At 47.9% G+C, this 18,944-nt stretch overlaps 1 protein-coding gene across 2 annotated transcripts in view; it reads left to right on the top strand.

Annotated features, from left to right (window-relative positions):
- Positions 1-18,944, top strand: part of LRRC42 (leucine rich repeat containing 42) — a 103,793-nt gene that overhangs the window by 10,886 nt on the left and 73,963 nt on the right. The window contains exons 1-2 of one of the 2 annotated variants that reach the window (XM_085602579.1): positions 10,770-13,395; positions 15,210-15,688. In XM_085602579.1, coding sequence (XP_085458705.1) covers positions 13,372-13,395; positions 15,210-15,688 — 503 coding nt within the window. In that variant the 5' untranslated portion in view covers positions 10,770-13,371. Of the gene's footprint in view, positions 1-10,769; positions 13,396-15,209; positions 15,689-18,944 lie in introns of those variants that run through there. The other variant, XM_085602580.1, reaches the window with a different exon arrangement.

Below are 18,944 nucleotides of genomic sequence, written 5' to 3'. Positions count from 1 at the left end.
GAAGCGCGATGCCCCCGTCATACCAGGGGAGAGTGAGCTTGGCAAGAGCAATACGCGCCCGCCCGTTCCACACCAGTCTCCTCTGCAGGCTCTCCACCTCCCGAAAGTAGGCCACCGGGATAACGTCGAAGGAGTTCTGGAGTGCATAGAGGAACCTGGGAAGGGACATCATTTTAAACAGCGCGGCCCGACCCAGCGGGGACAGGGGCAGCCTGCACCATCGGGCCGTGTCCTCACGCAGTCGCAGAAGTGGACGCAGGAGATTCTGCTCATAGCGAGCCACCGGGTCCAGCGAAACGTATTTCCCCAGGTACTTGAAGCCGCTCAGAGATATTTGAATCGGGAGCCGAGGCGGCAGGAGAGGAGGACCACCAGAGATGGGATAAACGCAGGATTTAGACCAATTGATCGTGAGACCCGAATTGTTCCCAAAGGAGGTCAGAACGTCAAAGAGGACGTTGAGTGACTGCCGCGGTGAGGTGAGATACAGGAGAATGTCGTCCGCATACAGCGAGACCCGATCTTCGAAGCCCGGGCCCCACCGGATCCCTCTAAGCGAGGGCTCCCAACGGAGCCAGGCAGCGAGTGGCTCCAGGGCGAGCGCAAAAAGCAACGGGGACAACGGGCACCCCTGCCTCGTGCCCCTGCCGAGGGCAAAGGGCCGAGAGACCCGCCCATTCACCACCACTTGAGCCATGGGTCCCGTGTAAAGGAGCCTCACCCAGCCAATAAATCCCTCTCCAAAGCCGAATTTATCCAAGACGGCCCAGAGGAATGGCCACTCAATAGTGTCAAATGCCATCGTGGCATCCAAAGAAACCAGCACGGCCGGTTCGGAGAGGAACTCCGCCCTGGCGAGGACACCGTGCAGACGCCGCAAGTTAAGAGCGGTGTTGCGGTGCGGGATAAAGCCGCATTGGTCCGGATGAATAAGGTCGCACACGACACTCAACAATCGATTGGCCAGGACTTTCGCCAGGATTTTAGGCTCCGCATTGAGCAGTGAAATAGGCCGGTAAGAAGTACAGCGGTCACGCGGCTTGCCCTCCTTGGGGATAACGACTATAGTGGCCAAGCGCTGGTCGGCCGGAAGGGAACCCGCCGCAAGAGAGTCGCGGAACATGCGGCTGAGGAAGGGCGCAAGCTTATCAGGACGTAATTTGTATAGTTCAATGGGCAGACCGTTAGGACCCATAGCCTTGCCCGAGCGAAGGGAACGAATCGCGGTCGCTATTTCATCCGACGATAAGGGGGCGTCCAGCCGCTCCCGGTCCTCAACGGACAGGCCGGGCAGAGCAATATCTCTCAGTAGGAGGCGAGAGTCATCCTCATCCCTGTCAGTCACCGGGGAGTACACCGCCCGGAGGTGGTCAGCGAAGCATTCCACAATCTCATCCGGCTCAGTCACACACACACCATCCGCAGCACGCAACTCGGGGACCACACGATTCACTCTCTCCTTTTTGTCCAGCCACGCAATCAGCTTTCCCGCCTTGTCCCCCGCGTCATACAATCGGCCCTGCTGCTCCCTATACATAGTTTTGGCCGCGTCAGTGACCAGGGACCTATATTCGAACTGTTTCAGGCTAAGGGCATGTAGCCCGTCCGGAGTAACATTCGCCTCCAAGGCCGACTCCAGCCCCGAGATGTCAGTCTCCAGCTTCACCACCGCCTCGCTCCTAACCTTCTTGGCCACCACTATCTGGGCGAGGGCGTGTCCGCGTATAACAGTTTTAAAGGCTTCCCAAAGGGACAACGCAGACGACACCGACCCCTCGTTTTCACTGAAGTATTGGTCCATGGCCTTAACAAGGCTGTCACGAGTCACAGGGTCCCGCAGGTACCAGGGGTTAATGGGAGCTATCCGCCCTGCGGACCGCGACCCGGTGTCAAAGAGAAGCCACAGCGGAGAATGGTCGGAGATACCACGCGCCAGGTGTCTGACCTCTCGAATCCGACCAGTCTGCGCCGCGGGCATAAGGAAGTAGTCTAACCTGGAGAGACTCCCATGCGCCCCCGAATGAAAGGTGAACTGGCACTGGGTCGGATGCATTAGTCTCCAACTATCCACCAAGCCGAAGGTCTCCAACATCCCACCCAGCCATGACTGGGCAGCGGGGAGGGTCCTCGGTGGGTGACGATCCAGTTCACCCGAAACCACAGAATTAAAGTCCCCGCCCATGAGCAGGAGGCCGTCCGGAAGGTCAAGCAGCATTCGACCCAAGTCAGTAAAGGTGGAGTTCTGGAGGCCCGGGGGGACGTAGACTGAAACCAGGGTAAGGGGCTGCCCCTCCCACCTCCCAATCAAACACACATAACGCCCTCTGTCATCCGAGACTATCCTCGTGATCTCCACCGGAAGGGAGGTTCGCAGGAGAATGCCCACCCCCCTGGAGCCAGTTGTGAAACCAGAATGGGCTACGAGGCGGTATCCCCCCCTGTTCATCGCATGGCAGACATTGCCGACCAAATGCGTCTCCTGGAGAAACACCACATCAGGAGTCAAACGACGCAAATATTGCAGTACAACACCCCGCTTAATACGGTCCCCCAACCCATTGACGTTCCATGACATAAGCCTCAACCCGTCTCCCCCCATCCCCTCCAATAGATCAAGAGGCCCCCAGCCCGCAGCACCGCTCCCAAATATGGATAAAAATCAATACCTCGCCCTGTAAACAAAAAACACACAACTAAACAACCCCTCTTCCCCCCCAACCCCACCCCAAGTCCAACGCCCCCCACCCTGCACCCCTGCGGGCCAAAGACCCCCCCCAACTTGCAGTGTGCCTGTCGCCCCACTAACCCCATTCTACAAAAAGACCCCGGAGGAGGAAAGGGACCCGAACCCGCCCGCACCCCTCACGGGTCCTGGTAAGACACAGTATGCAAAAGAAGTAAGACCCAACTGTACAGTGCAAACCGCAAAAGCAAGGACCAAAGGTCAGTCTAAGGGGACCCGTCACCTGCGGTGCCCCCCGAGGGCCGGCCACCCCCGTCCGGCAGCGAGTCCAGCCAGTCACTTGCGGCCACAGGAGAGTCGAAAAAGACTGTCCGCTCTCCATGCTCCACTCGAAGTTTCGCCGGGTAGATCATCGAATACTTCAGGCCTAGCTCGCGGAGACGGCGCTTCACCCCTTGGAATCCCATCCGCTGTTTCTGGACCAGTTGCGTGAAGTCCGGATAAAAGTTGATGGTCGAGTTCTCGTAGCGGACCGGGCCACGGGTCCGTGAAGCCTGCAGAATAGCATCGCGGTCCCTGTAGTGGAACAGTTTAGCCACGATAGGCCTCGGGGGGGCCCCCGGCCGCGGCCGGCCGCCCGGAACTCGATGGGCCCGCTCCACAGCGAAGAATTTGCTTAGGCCAACCGGGGACAACTGTTGCAGGATGAGTTCCTCGACCACGAGGTCCACCGGGCGGCTGTCGGAGGACTCCGGTACCCCAATGATGCGGATATTGTTGCGTCGGGCCCGTCCCTCGAAGTCCTCAAGCCGCCGGGCCATATGGTCGTTGACCACTCTAATGTCCCCAAGCGCGGCCCGCAGATCCGACACCTCCGCACCCAGGGTGGAGGTCCGTGTATCAAGGGCCTGGACCTTCTCGTTGGTTTTAGAGAGGTCGGCCCGAATCAGGGTGACGTCGATCGCGACAGTGTCGATCTTACGGGCCAGGGCCTCATATTGCGTCGCGATAGTTTCCCTGATGCCCTCGATGGCGCCCATAATGTCCTGTAGGGAAGGTTCCGCAGAGACGGTCGTGCCTCCCCCTGCAGCATCCGGGGAGAGGCCAGCAGCGCCAGGGGACCCCCTGCCCTGGGTATAGCGGTCCATGTTGTTGCTCTGGACCGCTCCCCCGCGCAGTGAAGCCTTGGTCTTGCGCCCCTCCGGACCCCCTTTGCCCGCCATGTGAGCGCAGTCTCTCAATGGGACCTCCGATCAAGGGGTGTGCGGGCGCCAGCGAAAGGACCACAAACTGTCGGTGTAGGGGTCGGAGGCGTTAGGCCCACCAGTAGCAAATGGAAGCAAGCCTCGGGCAGAGGCCCAGGAGGCACCTCGCCACCTTGAGCACGCACGCCAGCTGATCTCCTGAAGGCCAAAACCGAAACCGAAAGTGCTGAATCGGTAACTGGCACCGCGCTGAGGCCGCTGTTGTTCAATTGCAGCCCGGCCCCACGGGTCACCTTCACCCCGGCCACCTCCGTCGGGTGGGTCCCAAAAGTTCCGACGACGACAACTCAGGATTCCCAGGTCCGATTAGAGTTTTGAAAAGAGATATATGTTCAGCTGGTCTTCATCTCCCAGAGTCCATACACCAAATCAGGATAGTCTCAGGATATATTCCGAGGAGCAGAAAGGGTCCGGGGAGCCCTGTGCTCACGCGACCATCTTGGATGCGCGCTAGGCTCCTCCCAGCTCGTGTTCAATTTTAATACTCTAAACACGCACAGGCCCAGTATGCAGACACAAAGAGGGGCGCTAAAAACATTACAACAGTGCAAGCGTGAAACTCGCGAGATCCTGTGAGAACACGCCTGGCTGCAACTCGTACAATTCCATTCCTATGACTTGCCTCATGTTAATCCTTGTATAGGAAAGAATATCGGCCTCCTCCCGATTCTCATAATTTTGGGAAACTCTACCACCTAGTGGCCATTAACTGAAACCACCAGCTCAAAAGCGTGGACCCTGCTGACAGGGCAAACTATACGGGGGTGTTACGCTTTAAATGGATTTCCCACTTGAAAATACTTTGAGGCTTTTTTATGTTCAAAAGTGGGTTAAGCTAGTAACAGTCTTTCTTCGTTTATGGCGCGTTCACTTTCACTTATCTGAATGCCACGAGCGGTACGTGTTTACATCGCCTGTCCAGGCGCGCACATGTCCTGTCCTCCTTTGGCCAAGAAACCGACAACAATAGATCTCGCCAATGCGAGCAACGCGCATGCGCTGCATCACTAGGCGAGACCTAAAAATGTTAAGAGGAAGCAAAACTTGCCACCTATTTGCTACATTTTGTGTAAGTTTGTTGAACAGTTCTGAAGTGACCGGAAACTCAAAAAACACTCTTTAGACTGTCCAGCTATGTCTATCTTTTTATCCATTAAAAAGGTCACACAATTTATTATAATTTTTTTTTTTAAGTAAGACTTAATTTCTCAAAGAACTACTGGGAGGTTTTAGACTAAGCATTCAAAGATAGTCCTCTGGTTAAAGCTCTCATTTCATAGATTTGGTGTCATTTCGTTAATCTTTTTTTCTGTAGCAGAAAGCAAAGTACCCTCTAGACTGCAGCTTTTTTTGCGCACTCCTCCACATTGTTGCAGCAACTGTTGAGATCTGCTTGAAACTTGTCAAGCCTATTCTAAATAAAAACTTATTTTTTGGAACGTTTTGGTCAGCTTCATCAAACAATACAAAAGTTAATAGCAAAACAAAAAAAATAATTTAGATGGAGAATTCAGAGATGCAATAACCTTTGCTTGGTTGGTGCGAAAGAGAAGAAAGATGGATGTATGCCAGTGGCTGCCGGCATGACTCTCAGGTGGCAGAGCGGGTGGGGGCGGGGGTAGCACAATTGAAAACCAATAAAAATGTAACAAAATTACAACACTTACTTTGCTGCTGGTCCCACTGCCTTGTTTCTGCTCCTTGCTCTTCCTCTCGTTGTGGGACAGGAAACCATGCTCCCCTGACTAATCACAACGCTGCAATGCAGCGTTGTGATTGGTTTTGAGCGTCCTGGTGGGACGCTCAACCAGGGAATGGGGGCCTGAGCTTGTTCTCCATGCAGGCTGTAATGCAGCCTGCATGGACAACAGGGAAAGTGTGCATGACTGGTTTAAGCATCTTGAGAGGGCCGACCAATCAGTCATTGCGCACTTAGGAGTGGACCAGCCACTCCTCTCCTGCCCTGCGCCGCGTGAGCAGAGCAGCCCCGCCCGCAAAGGAAGGAAACATAAAATGATAATAGCTAAAAGTTATTATCATTTTATATTTCCTTTCCTTTACACTGCTCTAAGCAGTGGGGCTACGCTCCTCCGCCATAGCGGAGCAGCCGCCACTGCTCTAAACATAAGGCTTTTGTTTCAAATGAGATGCGATTCCTGCTTGGGCATGGAGTGTGCAAATATGTGTGTGTATATAAAAAAAAATACTATGGTTAGCTTTCGGTATAGGACCGTACCTTACCTTTGAAACAAAACACACAAAAAACCTCAAATTCACTACAAACACTCTGTGAGCAAATGACTGCCACAGCTTTGCCCCTGATTATCATAATTTCAAGTTTATTTGCCCACCAACAAAGTAGGCATTAAAATAGCTTGACCCTGACAAAAATCAATATGTCTCAGGAGATATGAATTTCATACCCCTTGTTTACCTTTTTATTTTAATTTTTGAAACATTCTTATTGGCAATATTGAATCATTTTGCCTGCATATATAGTTCTCTAATGTGAGACATAGAGGTTTTTCCACATTTGGATTAACAACCTGCCAAAATCTTATGTATGTTATAAAAAACAAATAGATGAAGATGTCCTTTAAAAAAATGTTTCAGATGATTTGACGTGTATTAATTAAAATCCTCTTTGACTTATGCTCATGTAGAACAGTCAAATGTATAATGAACACACATTTTGAGTGAGGTAATATGTGAGGTCATAAGCAGTCCATGATAGGGCTGCAATTTATAATTAGTTGACTAAACCATAACTGGTGTTACTGTATTTTTTTAACGGTATTGTATGTCTTATCCAGCACCTAACTATAACGTCACTTTAACCTTTTGTTTTTTCCCCCCAAGAATTTCATTTAATTTAATTTTTTATTAACCTCATTTAAGGTCTTAGAACCCAACTTAGCTGAACTTAACTTCTAACCTCGGTTTTTTCCAGTGAAAAACAATATATATAAATAATTGTAAGAAATTGGGTTACTGGTTGAGGGGGTAAGACCATACTCAAGCATCAACCACAAACTTTATCAGGGTTAAATCACAAGCAAACCTCAAATTAACCTGTGCTCAACCCTCTGGTAGCTTGGCACAGAGCTGTCAAACTTAACTCTGAGGCAATGGGTAAATAATTTGTGCAAGCCTTAAACAGTAATAAAATAAAATAAACACACCACAAAAAGAATACCACACTGAATTAGGAAAATAGAGTAGATTTTAATAAATCCAGATCAAAATGACAAAAATCCAGTCCGTTGCGCCAAAAAGCCCAAAGCGCCATTCTCCGCTATCTGGTCGTGCAAGACTGAGAGAAATTCACAAGTTCATAAGCAGACCAGGTTAGTCCTGCTGAAAGTTACCTTCTGACTCCCATGCAAGGTGTCCCGTTCACAGTGGCAGGGCCACTAGGAGTATGTAAGCGGCTTGAATGGTCGTTGCTGTAGCGCGAAGAGCAAGCCTGGTGTTGTGGACGGTCGTCGCTGTAGCATAAAGATCATGTTGTCGAGAGCGGGTGGGCTGGATCTTCGCGGTTGATGTTGTAGCATACAGAGTTGGGTTGACAGATCTTTGCGTTGGCGTGCTATGTGAGTGCCAAGGTTTTGGTGCCAACCGACTTATTCGCAGTCCGGAAGAGCACAAAAACTTCAATTCAGCCTCTCCAAGGCCACACCAAGAGTTTAAGTCCTGAGGGGAACCACTTGAAGGTCAGGGGCTTACTTCAGCAGGCTCTGGGTGGTAGTGCAGGTGGCTGTGAGCGTGTTATGTCCCTGTAGTTCTGACAGGAGACTAGTAGACTAGCCAGTGGAGTCACTCTGGGTGTCCTGGGTTCCGGTGCAGGTCCAGTCCCTCTGACTCAGGCAGTCCTACAAGGCAGAAGTCCAGCTGGGTGGCAGTCCTTTCTGCAGCACAACAATACTTCCTCCTAGCAGAGTCGCCACAGGCCCAGAAGTGTACTGAAGAGTTGGTGTCTGAGTTCCAATATTTATACTTGGTGCCTTCTTTGAAGTATGATAATTTTCTAGAGGGGTATGCAGCCCTTTGTGTGGAGGCAGGACACAGCCTATTCAATTGTAAGTAGGGCTGTGCCCAGCTCCGCCCTCCAGTCCTGTCAGTGATGGCCCATCCAGGCACACCAAAGCTATCTGTTGTGTGTGGCTGTCTGGGGGGAATACTCAAAGCCCAACTGTCAGCGACACATGTGAGCCACAGACAGGCTGCAGGCATTAAATGGCTAAGGCAGGAAAATGCTTACTTTCTAAAAGTAGCATTTACATAATTGTAATTTAAAATCTGAGTTCACCATACAAGTTTTCTTCATTACAATTCCAAAGACACCAAACATGATCTGGTCACCTGTTCCTATTTGGAAATTACAACTCATTGAATGTAATAAGGTAGCTGCAACGATATCCTATGGGAGAGGTAGACCTTGCAATAGTGAAAACTTCATTTAAGACTTTTCCACTATCAGGACATGTAAAACATAAAAATACATATCCTACTTTTTAAATACACTGCACCTTGCCCTGTGGACTGTCCAGGGCCTACCCTAGGGGTGATGTTTGTATATATATTACAAAGGAAGGTTTGGGCCTGGCAAAAGGTTTATTTTGCCAGGTCAAAATGACAGTTTGAAACTGCACACACAGGCTGCAATGTCAGGCATGTTCAAAGGGCTACTTAGGAGGGTTGCACAAAAAGTGCCACAGGCCCACTAGTTGCGTTACATGTACAGGCCCCTGATACATGCAGTACTACTTTACTAGAGACTAAGAAGTAAATTCAAATTTCCATTGGGGTAAATCAATTTTACCATGTAAGAAAGTGCCCTCTTTTTGCATGGGTGCCCCCACTTTTTGCCCAACTGTTGATATACTTTGAGTGTGCCCTGGGTTCCTGCCACCCAGGTACCTAAGGCCTATGTTCTTTCCCTAAAACTGCATTGAGACAAAACCCAATTGGCACTCTTTGGCCACATGTCAGTCCCTTAAATGGTACCATAGGCACTGTGGCCAGGGAAGACCTCTAAGAGCTGCGGCACTAATTGTGCCACCCTTAGAGGCCCTGTACTTTTACACACACACTGCCATTGCAGGCTGCGTGTGTTGGTGCAGGACAAAGTGAAGAGTGGACATGGCCCACATCCCTGTGTGCCTTGCCTACAACCCACTGCTATGGCATAGGTCAGCCACCCCTCTAGCTGGGTACACTATACCAGTGGTGAGGTTACAGGTGCATGAGCCCTGTACCCCTACAGTGTCTAAACCAATTCTTAGACATTGTAAATGCAGTAATGCCATTAAGAGTATATGGTGCTGGGAGTTTGTCATTACAAACTCCACAGCACCATAATGGCTTTACTGAAAACTGGGAAGTTTTGTATCCAATTTCTCAGCACATTAAACCCACACTGATGCCAGTGTGGGATTTAATGAAAAATGCACTCAGAGGGCATCTTAGAGATGCCTCCTGAAAAAATACCTAACTCTGGTGTCCTGGCTGAATGGCTACTCACCAGCTGCCATCACCAGACATGTTTTTGGACCCCTGGGTCGAGAGCCGGCTGCTCTCGGATGTCTGAAACTATGCACATCCTGGGACGAGGTGCCAAGCCTCCTCTTCCAGGATGGGCAGGGTACATGAAGGGGAAGCTTTAAAGGCTTGCTGCCTTTCTGAGCTACCTCAGCCATTTGCTGCTTCCACTCACTATGTCTTCATGTTGTGTCAGGCATAGATACGAGCCTGGTAAACATCCCCACTGTGTCCAATTGCTAATTTGTCGATGATGCAAACATGCTGTTAAAAGGCTGTGCTGCACATTTTGCACAGAAGATTGTGGCTCCGGCAGCGGAGTTTCATGATATGGTCACTGCGCTGTCCCAACAAGTAATTTCCTTGTCTGTTGCACCCCCATCGTCATGTGTTCATGAACTGAGAGTTCCCACAGCAAACTATGCTCTTGGTACTGTGGAATTGTAGTGTCCCAGTTCAGGTGCTGTGTTATTTATACAGATCTTTCGGCCGCAGACCCCACTTTTCATCCATACCTCAAGCATTCTCCATCTTGGGGTGGTAACTTCGAATTGCTACAATGCTCCATGACCGTGTCAGAATACACACCTCTCGGTACCAAATAGTCCCATGTTGGTCAGTGTTATGTCCTTCAGTTGAACAAGATTTCTCTTAGCACATACTTTGTGTCCTCATTTGTGTATCTGTAGCAATGAAAGGAAAGTGTGAATAGAATGTCTTAGATGAATCCCATACAATGCACAACAAGCCTATCTATGCACAGCCCTACATGAATAGTCTTATGTTACAATAGTTCCAAGTTCTTTAATGTATGTTTAATTATCCCAAGTACTCCATTTACTGCAATAGAAATATTAGCTTAGATTATGGCACCATGTTTAGCGAGTCAAGGCCTCTGAGGTTTTTTTTTTACAGTTATTGAGAATAGTTTCCCAAAGTCTATTTTTTATTTTAATGCAGCCATTCTTGTGGATAAGTCGTCATGCATTTTTAGGTCTCGCCTGATCCAGCGCATGTGCTGTTCTGGCCGAGACATTTAGTGTATGGGTTTTCAAAGTGCTGCCAGTGGCCTAAAACTTGCGTGCACGTGAGTGTGCACGCGCGCAGCCGCCATGTGTCTTACCTCCGCCGTGCTTGACCGCGATCACTTTCACTTTTGCGGGCAATGAAGAACCCTCACAACAAAATGCTTAAACATCTTATCAGCCATTTTAGACTTTCAGCTTTGGTCGGCAAATAATTAATGACCTGCTCTTTTTTTTCTTTTTTTTTTTCTTCAGCAATCCCTCAATCCGTCAAATGCATCGCTGCGATCCCTCAACTTTCGCTCAAATCAATTCAATCCCACTTTTCCTCATTCTTTGTATTTGACTTTCTCCCTAGAGCTCCGTTGTTGCCAACCTAACCACTTTCAAGAAAAGTCTTTAAAACACACGATGTAAAAGATGGGCTCACCAGCACAACTAAAGGACGTCATCCTGACCTTCCCACCCCCCCCCCCCCTCATAGTTTCCAATACTACGTATACATATGTAAAACCCTGGCCTATCTATTCACCCTCCCACAAAGTTATCCACAGGCCACATGTCACTCACCCACACACCGTTCGGTGTATGAGAACCGCAACTGTTTACAATGCATATGCAAATTGTTCACTTGTGCTGGCTGAAATGCTGTTCCTGCGAAATAAATGCAGCCAAGTATTGCACAGCTTGTAAAAGCAGCATTTCCACTCCCCCCGGCAGGAGTGAATCACATGGCAGAAATGAATTTTGCACCGCGCTGCCTCAGCAACACCACATCCGCTCTGAGCTCCTTCCCCCATTTCCTCTTGGCTTCCATCTGCGCGCGTCGGTGCTACGGGTGGCGTCACCGTTTAGAGCCAAACTGGAACCCTTCCCGGCTGTCCCCTTCCCCCACTGCAACACACGCACGCTTCAGTCCTCTAAAAACAATGCAACACATCTGACAAAAATAATGAGTTTCTCCCGGCCCCATGTTACCACAGCTTTGAAATAACGGCGTAGAAAAGTAAATTGGAGGTTACGTGCACACGCCACAAAACGTTTTAATTCATTGTCCAAAATTCCTACCTACGTTGAGTCCTTCTATGCAGCCAAGCACGAGCTAGATCGGAACCCCTATCCAGCCCGCCAAGCACACCTCCTCTGTCATAAGAAGTTCAAATGAAGCACTACTCTCTATGGTAACCCGGGTCCTAACCTCAGCCATATACATACATATTTCGACATAATGTATTCCGCCCTAAGGCACCAGTTACTCCATTACTTGTACGTATAATCTACATTAACTGAGTCCCAGCCATGACACCACTAACACTCAAGATGAGCACACCCTACCCTTCAGGAAAGAGAGGCGAGTCAAGGAAGCAGATTCAGGCTGCCCTGGACTAAATGGGATTAGCTACTCAGCCACGCACCCGCCTTTTACTGTGGGTTGGTAGCCTCACATTGTATCTATGTCCTCAAAAATAAGGGAAGTGGTTCCTCCTCGAACCCTGAGCATCCCAGTCTGAAGCATCCTGGGTTTTTCAGAGGCTTCTGCACCAGTGTTTAGCATGCGTCCATACCCGTCCCGCCCACTGCAAACAAGAAGCACGCGGGTTCCCTATAGAACTAGATGTGTTCTTCTGGGGGTGGCTTAGCAGCACTACCGTTTTCTTACACTTAAAAATGTTCCCACATGCACAATCAGAAGACAACATAATGTATTTCCATTCCAAGCGCCTAGAGGCACTACCGCGCCATCCCAAGCATCTCAGAAACACTACTGCGCCATCTCAAGCTTCCTAGAACACTACTGCACCATCCCAAGCTACACAGAAACAATACTGCACAATCTTCCCAGAGACACTACTGCGCCATTGCAAGCGTCCTAGAGCCAATACTGCACAATCACAAGTTTCATGGAGACACTACTGCGCCATCCCAAGCTTCTCAGATACTACTGCACCATCAAAAGCTTCCTAGAGACAATAATGCACCATCACAAGCTTTACAGAGACACTACTGCTCCATCCCAAGGTTCTCAGAAATCCTACAACGCCATCCCAAGCTACTTAGAGATACTACTGTGCCATCGCAAGCTTCCTAAAGACACTACTATGCCACCGCAAGCTTCCCGGAGACAATACTGCACCATCCAAAGCTTCTCTGAGACACTTCTGTGCCTCAGAACCCTTCCACATGCCTAACAATGCTGACATGTGACATTCATAACTCACGTGGATGGTTGAAGGACCCATTTGCAGGGGACTGGCAGACTAGCTTGAAAAACAATAGAGGCCAGTAGATGACTCTCGGGCCTGGTCAGGAAAAAAAGACTGTTTTGCCACTATAAATGGTGTTGCTACCACCACTGTCAGTCCGCTATAGCCTGAAAAGCTGACAGTAACCACACTTGGTAAAGAGAGTGCACAGGAGTTGTTCCTCTAGACCAGGGGTACTCACAAACTTTCTCTCGGGGGCCAAATTTACAGTGTGGTTTGTGGCCGAGGGCCGCACCGGTGGGGGCGGGGTCAGTGGGGGAGGGAGCGGGGCTAGAGCAAACTGTGACCATGAGGTTGAACACAGGCCCCTGCAGCAGACGCCTTCGTCCACTGAGCCGCCAGACCCGGCATTCACACATCTCTATCCTATCTATCTATCTATCTATCTAGCTCTGTCTCCCTCCCTCCCTCCCTCTATCACTCTCCCTCTATCACTCTCCCTCTCCCTGTCTCCCTCCCTCTCCCTCTCTCTCTTCCTCTATCTCTCTCTCTCTCCCTCTGCCTCACTCACTGCGTTTGTCTACCTCCCTCCCTGTCTCCCTCCCTCCCCCTGTCAAGGGGGCAAAAGTGAGCCCAGCCGCAGGAACAGCAGGATGGCAAGAAAGCAACAGGACAAGGTGGGCAGCCGAGGTGGATTCTAGTTAATACATGCCGATGTTTATAGATAAAGGGCGTTAAAAGCACTGGCAAACACCCGCATAAATTAGGCCCTGGAAGACTTTGTCATGTCCGTCATATCTTTCAGACAGTGGCACAGGGAAAAGCCGGCTGTCGATAGGTGCACTAATGCTACGCGGCATATGAAGTGGTGTACAGCCCAGTGCGCACCCTGAGTGTGTGCACCTTCAGGAGTAGGACACAACGTTCCCCGGGACCTGCAGGCATCACTCTGTAGGCTAATGCTTTTGTACTCGGGAATCCCTCTCGCCTTCCCAATGTGCGGCCTGGACCTCTGCATTGACGGAGAGACCACCAACTACAGTCTGTTGTTGCTGCGCTGTCCTCAGCAGAGGTGCACCTGCCCTGGAGAGTAGGCATATTTTTGCGATATTGCACACAGATGCTATCTGCACCAGGCCCACCCAAATGAGAGCCTGAGGTTTTATAAATATGGCTCCTGGTGTTATTTTTTTTTGCACGGTTTGTTAAATGCAGGTCCAAAGACTTTCCCTTTCATTTATATTCTTCCTTTCTTTCCCTTTTTAAAGATAACATTTATATTTCACTTTTCTGTCAATAAAAAAATGTAAGTCTTCAGCTGTTGCATCAAAATTGCCTCTGATGTTGAAACCCTGTTTCCTATCATAGGTGCTTCACAGACGAACGCATGTGCGGTGTGTTGCGTGGGTGTGCCACGACAGATTCCATATTCAGAGTGCTGAGCTCAGGGTGGGGGCTGGGAAGGGTTTAGGCGACCTGGACAGCAGCGCCTTGATGGACTAGGTGTGCCGTTTCCTCTTTTGACAGGTGAATAGTCAGCGAGCTGTGGTACGGCAGGCGAGCGCTCTGCACCCACATGCATACACATAGTAGTGCCCGGTTCTTTTGAGCAGACTCCATGTGTGCTCCAGCCAGCCAGCCCAAAGTTGTACACAGTTGTACTATTGTGCTACCTTCATGTAGAGCAGAAGCGTCCCGGAGACGTTACGCCATCAGGCGTCCCAAGGATACTGTGCCATTGGTAGTTCTCCAAAGACAAAATGTGGGCCATCACATTCATTACTATTATTAGTAATAGTATTTGTAGTTGTAGTAGTAACAATAGTAGTATTAGTATTATTTTTTATTGCGCACACGTTCACTTGAGGAGAATAGACAAGTCAAAAAGACATAAAAGCTGGACGGTAACCAAAGACTTGAACCAAGAGCCGGAGAGGCGCCAAGCCCCACCCGGGAGGCTGCGCTAAAACTTCAAAAACAGGAAAGCTTTCACAGTGTATTTAAAAGCTTGAAAGCTTATTCTGTGTCTCTAGAGAGATGTTGTTCCAGCACTAGGTTCCAAGAATACAGAAGACTCTACCACCACAGAGAAGCAAGTCACACTGTGTATGTGTGTGTGTGGGTGGTGTGTGTGTGTTGGGTAGTAGCTGGTAGGGAGTTATGACATCCATTACTGGATGGCACACACAAAACAAGCATTGGCACATTCAATAGGCTTTTGGGACCTTATAAGTGTTTAGCCATGCAACAGTTGATGTTGTTGCACAAAGGATATTGTGCTGCATAACTAAATACTTATAAGGTCCCAAAGGCGAGACTTATTGGCTATGCCAATGCTTGTTCTATATTGTATCTTTCATCCTTGATGTTTCCTACAAAAACATCATTCTTACTCTCCTTCACCTGTCAATTTTGTTTTATTTTCTGTACTGATTTGTATCTCATTAAGCTTCAGACTGATAGAGAAATCAATTTTTTCCCATTTTCATAGAGCATGTCGTGTGATTTACGATCTGAAGTCCCTCCCTTAGACCATGGACCTATCTATGTGCGTGAAAATGGGCAGCTGCACCTCGTAAATGATCGTTCTGACAAAAGCGGAAGTGCTGTGCAGAAGCCGAGAAGTGGCCTCCGGCTGTTCTCCAAAGGGTTCTCTGTGGAACTGTGCCTGAAGAAAGAAGATGACCATGCACGGCAAAAAACTGACCACTTCATCTTCACGTATACCAAAGAGGGCAGTCTGCGGTACACCGCCAATTCTCTCTTCAACCTGGTGCTGGCTTTCATCTCAGACAATGTCCATCACGTGGATTCACTGCTGGACTTCCCCGAACAGATCGCAGAAACACTTTTCTCTGCCGCTGAAGGAAGGCAGAAGTTTGTAGAGCCCATTACTGGGCTGGGGGCTTTACAAAAGTTTACAGAAGCTTATGGAAACAAGGTGCTTTCTTCATTGTGTTTGCGGAACAGGTAAACTTTCTTTTTGATCCCAGATCATATTTTAAGGTATGTTCCGTTACTCGTGAAAGATGTACAGATGTCACAATTGGGGAAATGAGTGTGAAAACCCTAAACAATATTATTTCAGCTAAGTACTGTAGAAAACAGTAACGCAACTCTTACTCTTCAGGTTAGAGAAGTATTTTGCAGCCTAGCATTGTGTTTTTCATGTAAACAGGGTTCCCACTCCATAAAACGAGTTGGAAATGTACTCCTGTTGGTTTCCTCCTGAATTTGGATTACATTATTGATGTATTGGGGAATTCAGAAAACCAAATATAGAGAGACCTCTGTCAGTTTTTGGTTGATTACTAGTGTATTATGTTTTCCTGTGTGTGTTTTGGCATATGTAGCCATATATTTGTTGGTCTGTGTAGTGTAATGACTACATACATGTATGGTGGTCTGTCTCAAAGGGTATTTTCATGGGTAGCTTATACCGCTTGTTGTAGTGTGGTGGTTGTATGTCTCTTGGTCTATGTACACGGGTGCATGCCCATCTAGATGGTATTTGTGCAAGAGATGTATTGGTTTGTCTGTGTATTAGTGTCAGTAGGTGTGTTGCTTTGTCGGCATATGTGCATGTCTGTATGATCTGTAGGAATATGTGCATGAAAGATGAGTTTGTGCTTGTGTGCGCCATATAAAAGCAAAGCCTACTGTCTTTGTCAGTGCTTGTTCTTATGAATCTTGAAGCAGACAGCACACATTTAACAATTATGGTGAAGGCGCTGACGAGGTAGAACACCAAGGAAAGGCTGTGAAGAAGGCAAGGCAGGCTGTGCATTCAAGGGCCAAATACAAGGAATAGTACAATAGACAGTCATTGCTATTGTTTTAGGTACTTTAGTGGGAGAAGAAAGGGGTAGAGTGTAGTTTTCGTACTACATTGATAGATATGCGTGCAGGAGTACTCTGAGAATGTGGAATTATTTAACAAATACTTTCTTTTTTACAGTGAAATCATAGATGCACATCTCTAAGTGAATAACAAATGTAATCGAACAGAGACGGCTACAAATAATTTTACTTAAGAGAGCATCTGCCTTAAACTTGTCAAACTACATACATTTGAGGCAGTGGGACCCGCATGTATGCAAATTTATAGCGACATAATGAAGTGTTTGTATTATCACAGCTTATACAAGTGACATATTTAATAGATTACTCAGACTATGTGATGTGATCTAAAACCTTGTTCAAGGTAGAAGAGTGAACTATATACACCGTGATTTCCGGAAAGGATGTGACACTGCTCCACCCAACCAAGCCTGGTGTGGAATTTAGGATGGTAAATCAGATTATGAACCAATTAATTTAACTAAAATAAACCGCTGATAAATCTAGTCGTCTACACATTTGGGGAGTCATTAAATTATATGTTAGGGTACAAAGAAAGGTCGTGTTGCCAGCACCAACCAAGGTGCAAAAAAAAAAAAACAAGAAGTAAGAAAGTACTGAGACAAGCCAACTGCAACTACAAACGTGTGGGCGATGAAATAGCACTCCATAATCGGCTGGCAGCCAGGAACTCACACAAGAATTTTAAAAGGCAACAAGAAGATTCCCAATGGCTACAGTCTTTTAATCCCAAGTAGACAAGCAGAATTTTGGCTATACATGTAAATACTGTCCTGGCATAGCCATGACCGGCAACATGGAGTTCCAAGCTACACATGGATCAACCATGTGAAAACACTGTACTGCAAGTCTATCTCCAGCACCCTTCCAGACTACCAACGATTGTCTACAAGCACCAGTCAGCATATTGTCACTGGAAAAAAAATCGGGGCAAACCAAATAATTACTGAAGAAACAACCAAACCTTTTGATGTGCACAACTTGTGCTAACAATATTAAAGAACATCAGAAGTAATGGAGCCCCAGGGCCTAATGGCCTACCGGGACACCTATTCAAAGAGGACTACGAGTTCTGGCCAACTATACTTACCCTGTCATACCAGTTTTGCATAACCAACGCAACAACCTCTGAAGACTGGAAAGGTTCCCTACTACAACCGATTCACAAAAAAGGCGAAACTGCAGACCCAACCAACTTCAGGATAATAGCCCTTCTGGATATTGAGGCAAAGGCGTACGCAAGTCTTCTTTTCCAAGAACTACAAAACTGGGCTAATGAGGATGGAATACTACCAGCATATCAATCAGGCTTTAGGGTCGGAGCCTCAACATTGGAAAACATTTTAGCCCTAGCTTACCTGATTGAACAGTCCACCCAGGAAAAACAGCGCCCCCTTTTTTACATGCTTCATAGACTATTCTGCAGCGTTGAACTGTGTCAATAGGAATTTGCTCTGGCAAAACTGGGGGATTCCAACTATGCTGCTGAACGCCATTATCGCCCTCTATACCAGAACATGCGTCAAACTAAACCGGAACGCAGACACAAAAAAGGTGTACATGGACCGAGGGCTGAAGCAAGGCTGCTTATTGGCACCTCTACTTTTACATTTATATACTGCAGACCTTGGTAAATCAAAAGCCAACCTCTTGGCACCTAATTCGGGCAGACCAGATTGTTTTTAATGCAGTAGGCAGACAATATGGTCTTGGTGGGCCACATGAAGACTTGTCTGCAAGGAGCACTAGACGCACTAAGCATCTACAATGACGAGAATGAATTAACAGCCAATGCCAGTAAAACAAAGGTAGTAATTTTTCAAAAATATGCATACAAACTCAAATATCAATGGAGTATGGGTAAGCTGAAAATATTAAGTATAAGTATTTAGGGGTTTGGATCATGAGCAATGGCAAGCCCACTGCACATATTGCATCCATAGGATCAAAACCACTGCAGTGACGTACGCACTCTGTAAACTCAACTCCAAATTGCGCAGCCCATCCAAAAAGCCAATCTGAAAGGTCATAAAAGCTAAGCTACTTCCCTCAATTTCCTATGGGCAACTAGTCTTCCCTGGGGCACTGACCAGCATCATGGATTATGCTAATTGCAGAGCGTTTAAACAGATTTTCCAGATACCTGCCCACACATGGAATGCTTTAGTTTGGTTGGAATTCGGCTACAGCAAACAATCCTATGAACACTGGGCATTGATCATTCGCTACTATTGAAGGATATGTGCAGCTCCCCCAAATACAATGAAAGCAGTCCTGAAAGATTTTTCCAGAAAAGGCAAAAATCCTTGTGTAGACTTCTTATGTACCGAACTGCACCTTGACTTGTCCATCTGGAGAGATTTTA

The sequence above is a fragment of the Triturus cristatus genome, chromosome 4_2 (assembly GCF_964204655.1).
Source record: "Triturus cristatus chromosome 4_2, aTriCri1.1, whole genome shotgun sequence".
In the NCBI taxonomy this organism is placed as follows: Eukaryota; Metazoa; Chordata; class Amphibia; order Caudata; family Salamandridae; genus Triturus; species Triturus cristatus.
This window is presented reverse-complemented; position numbering and strand designations above follow the sequence as displayed.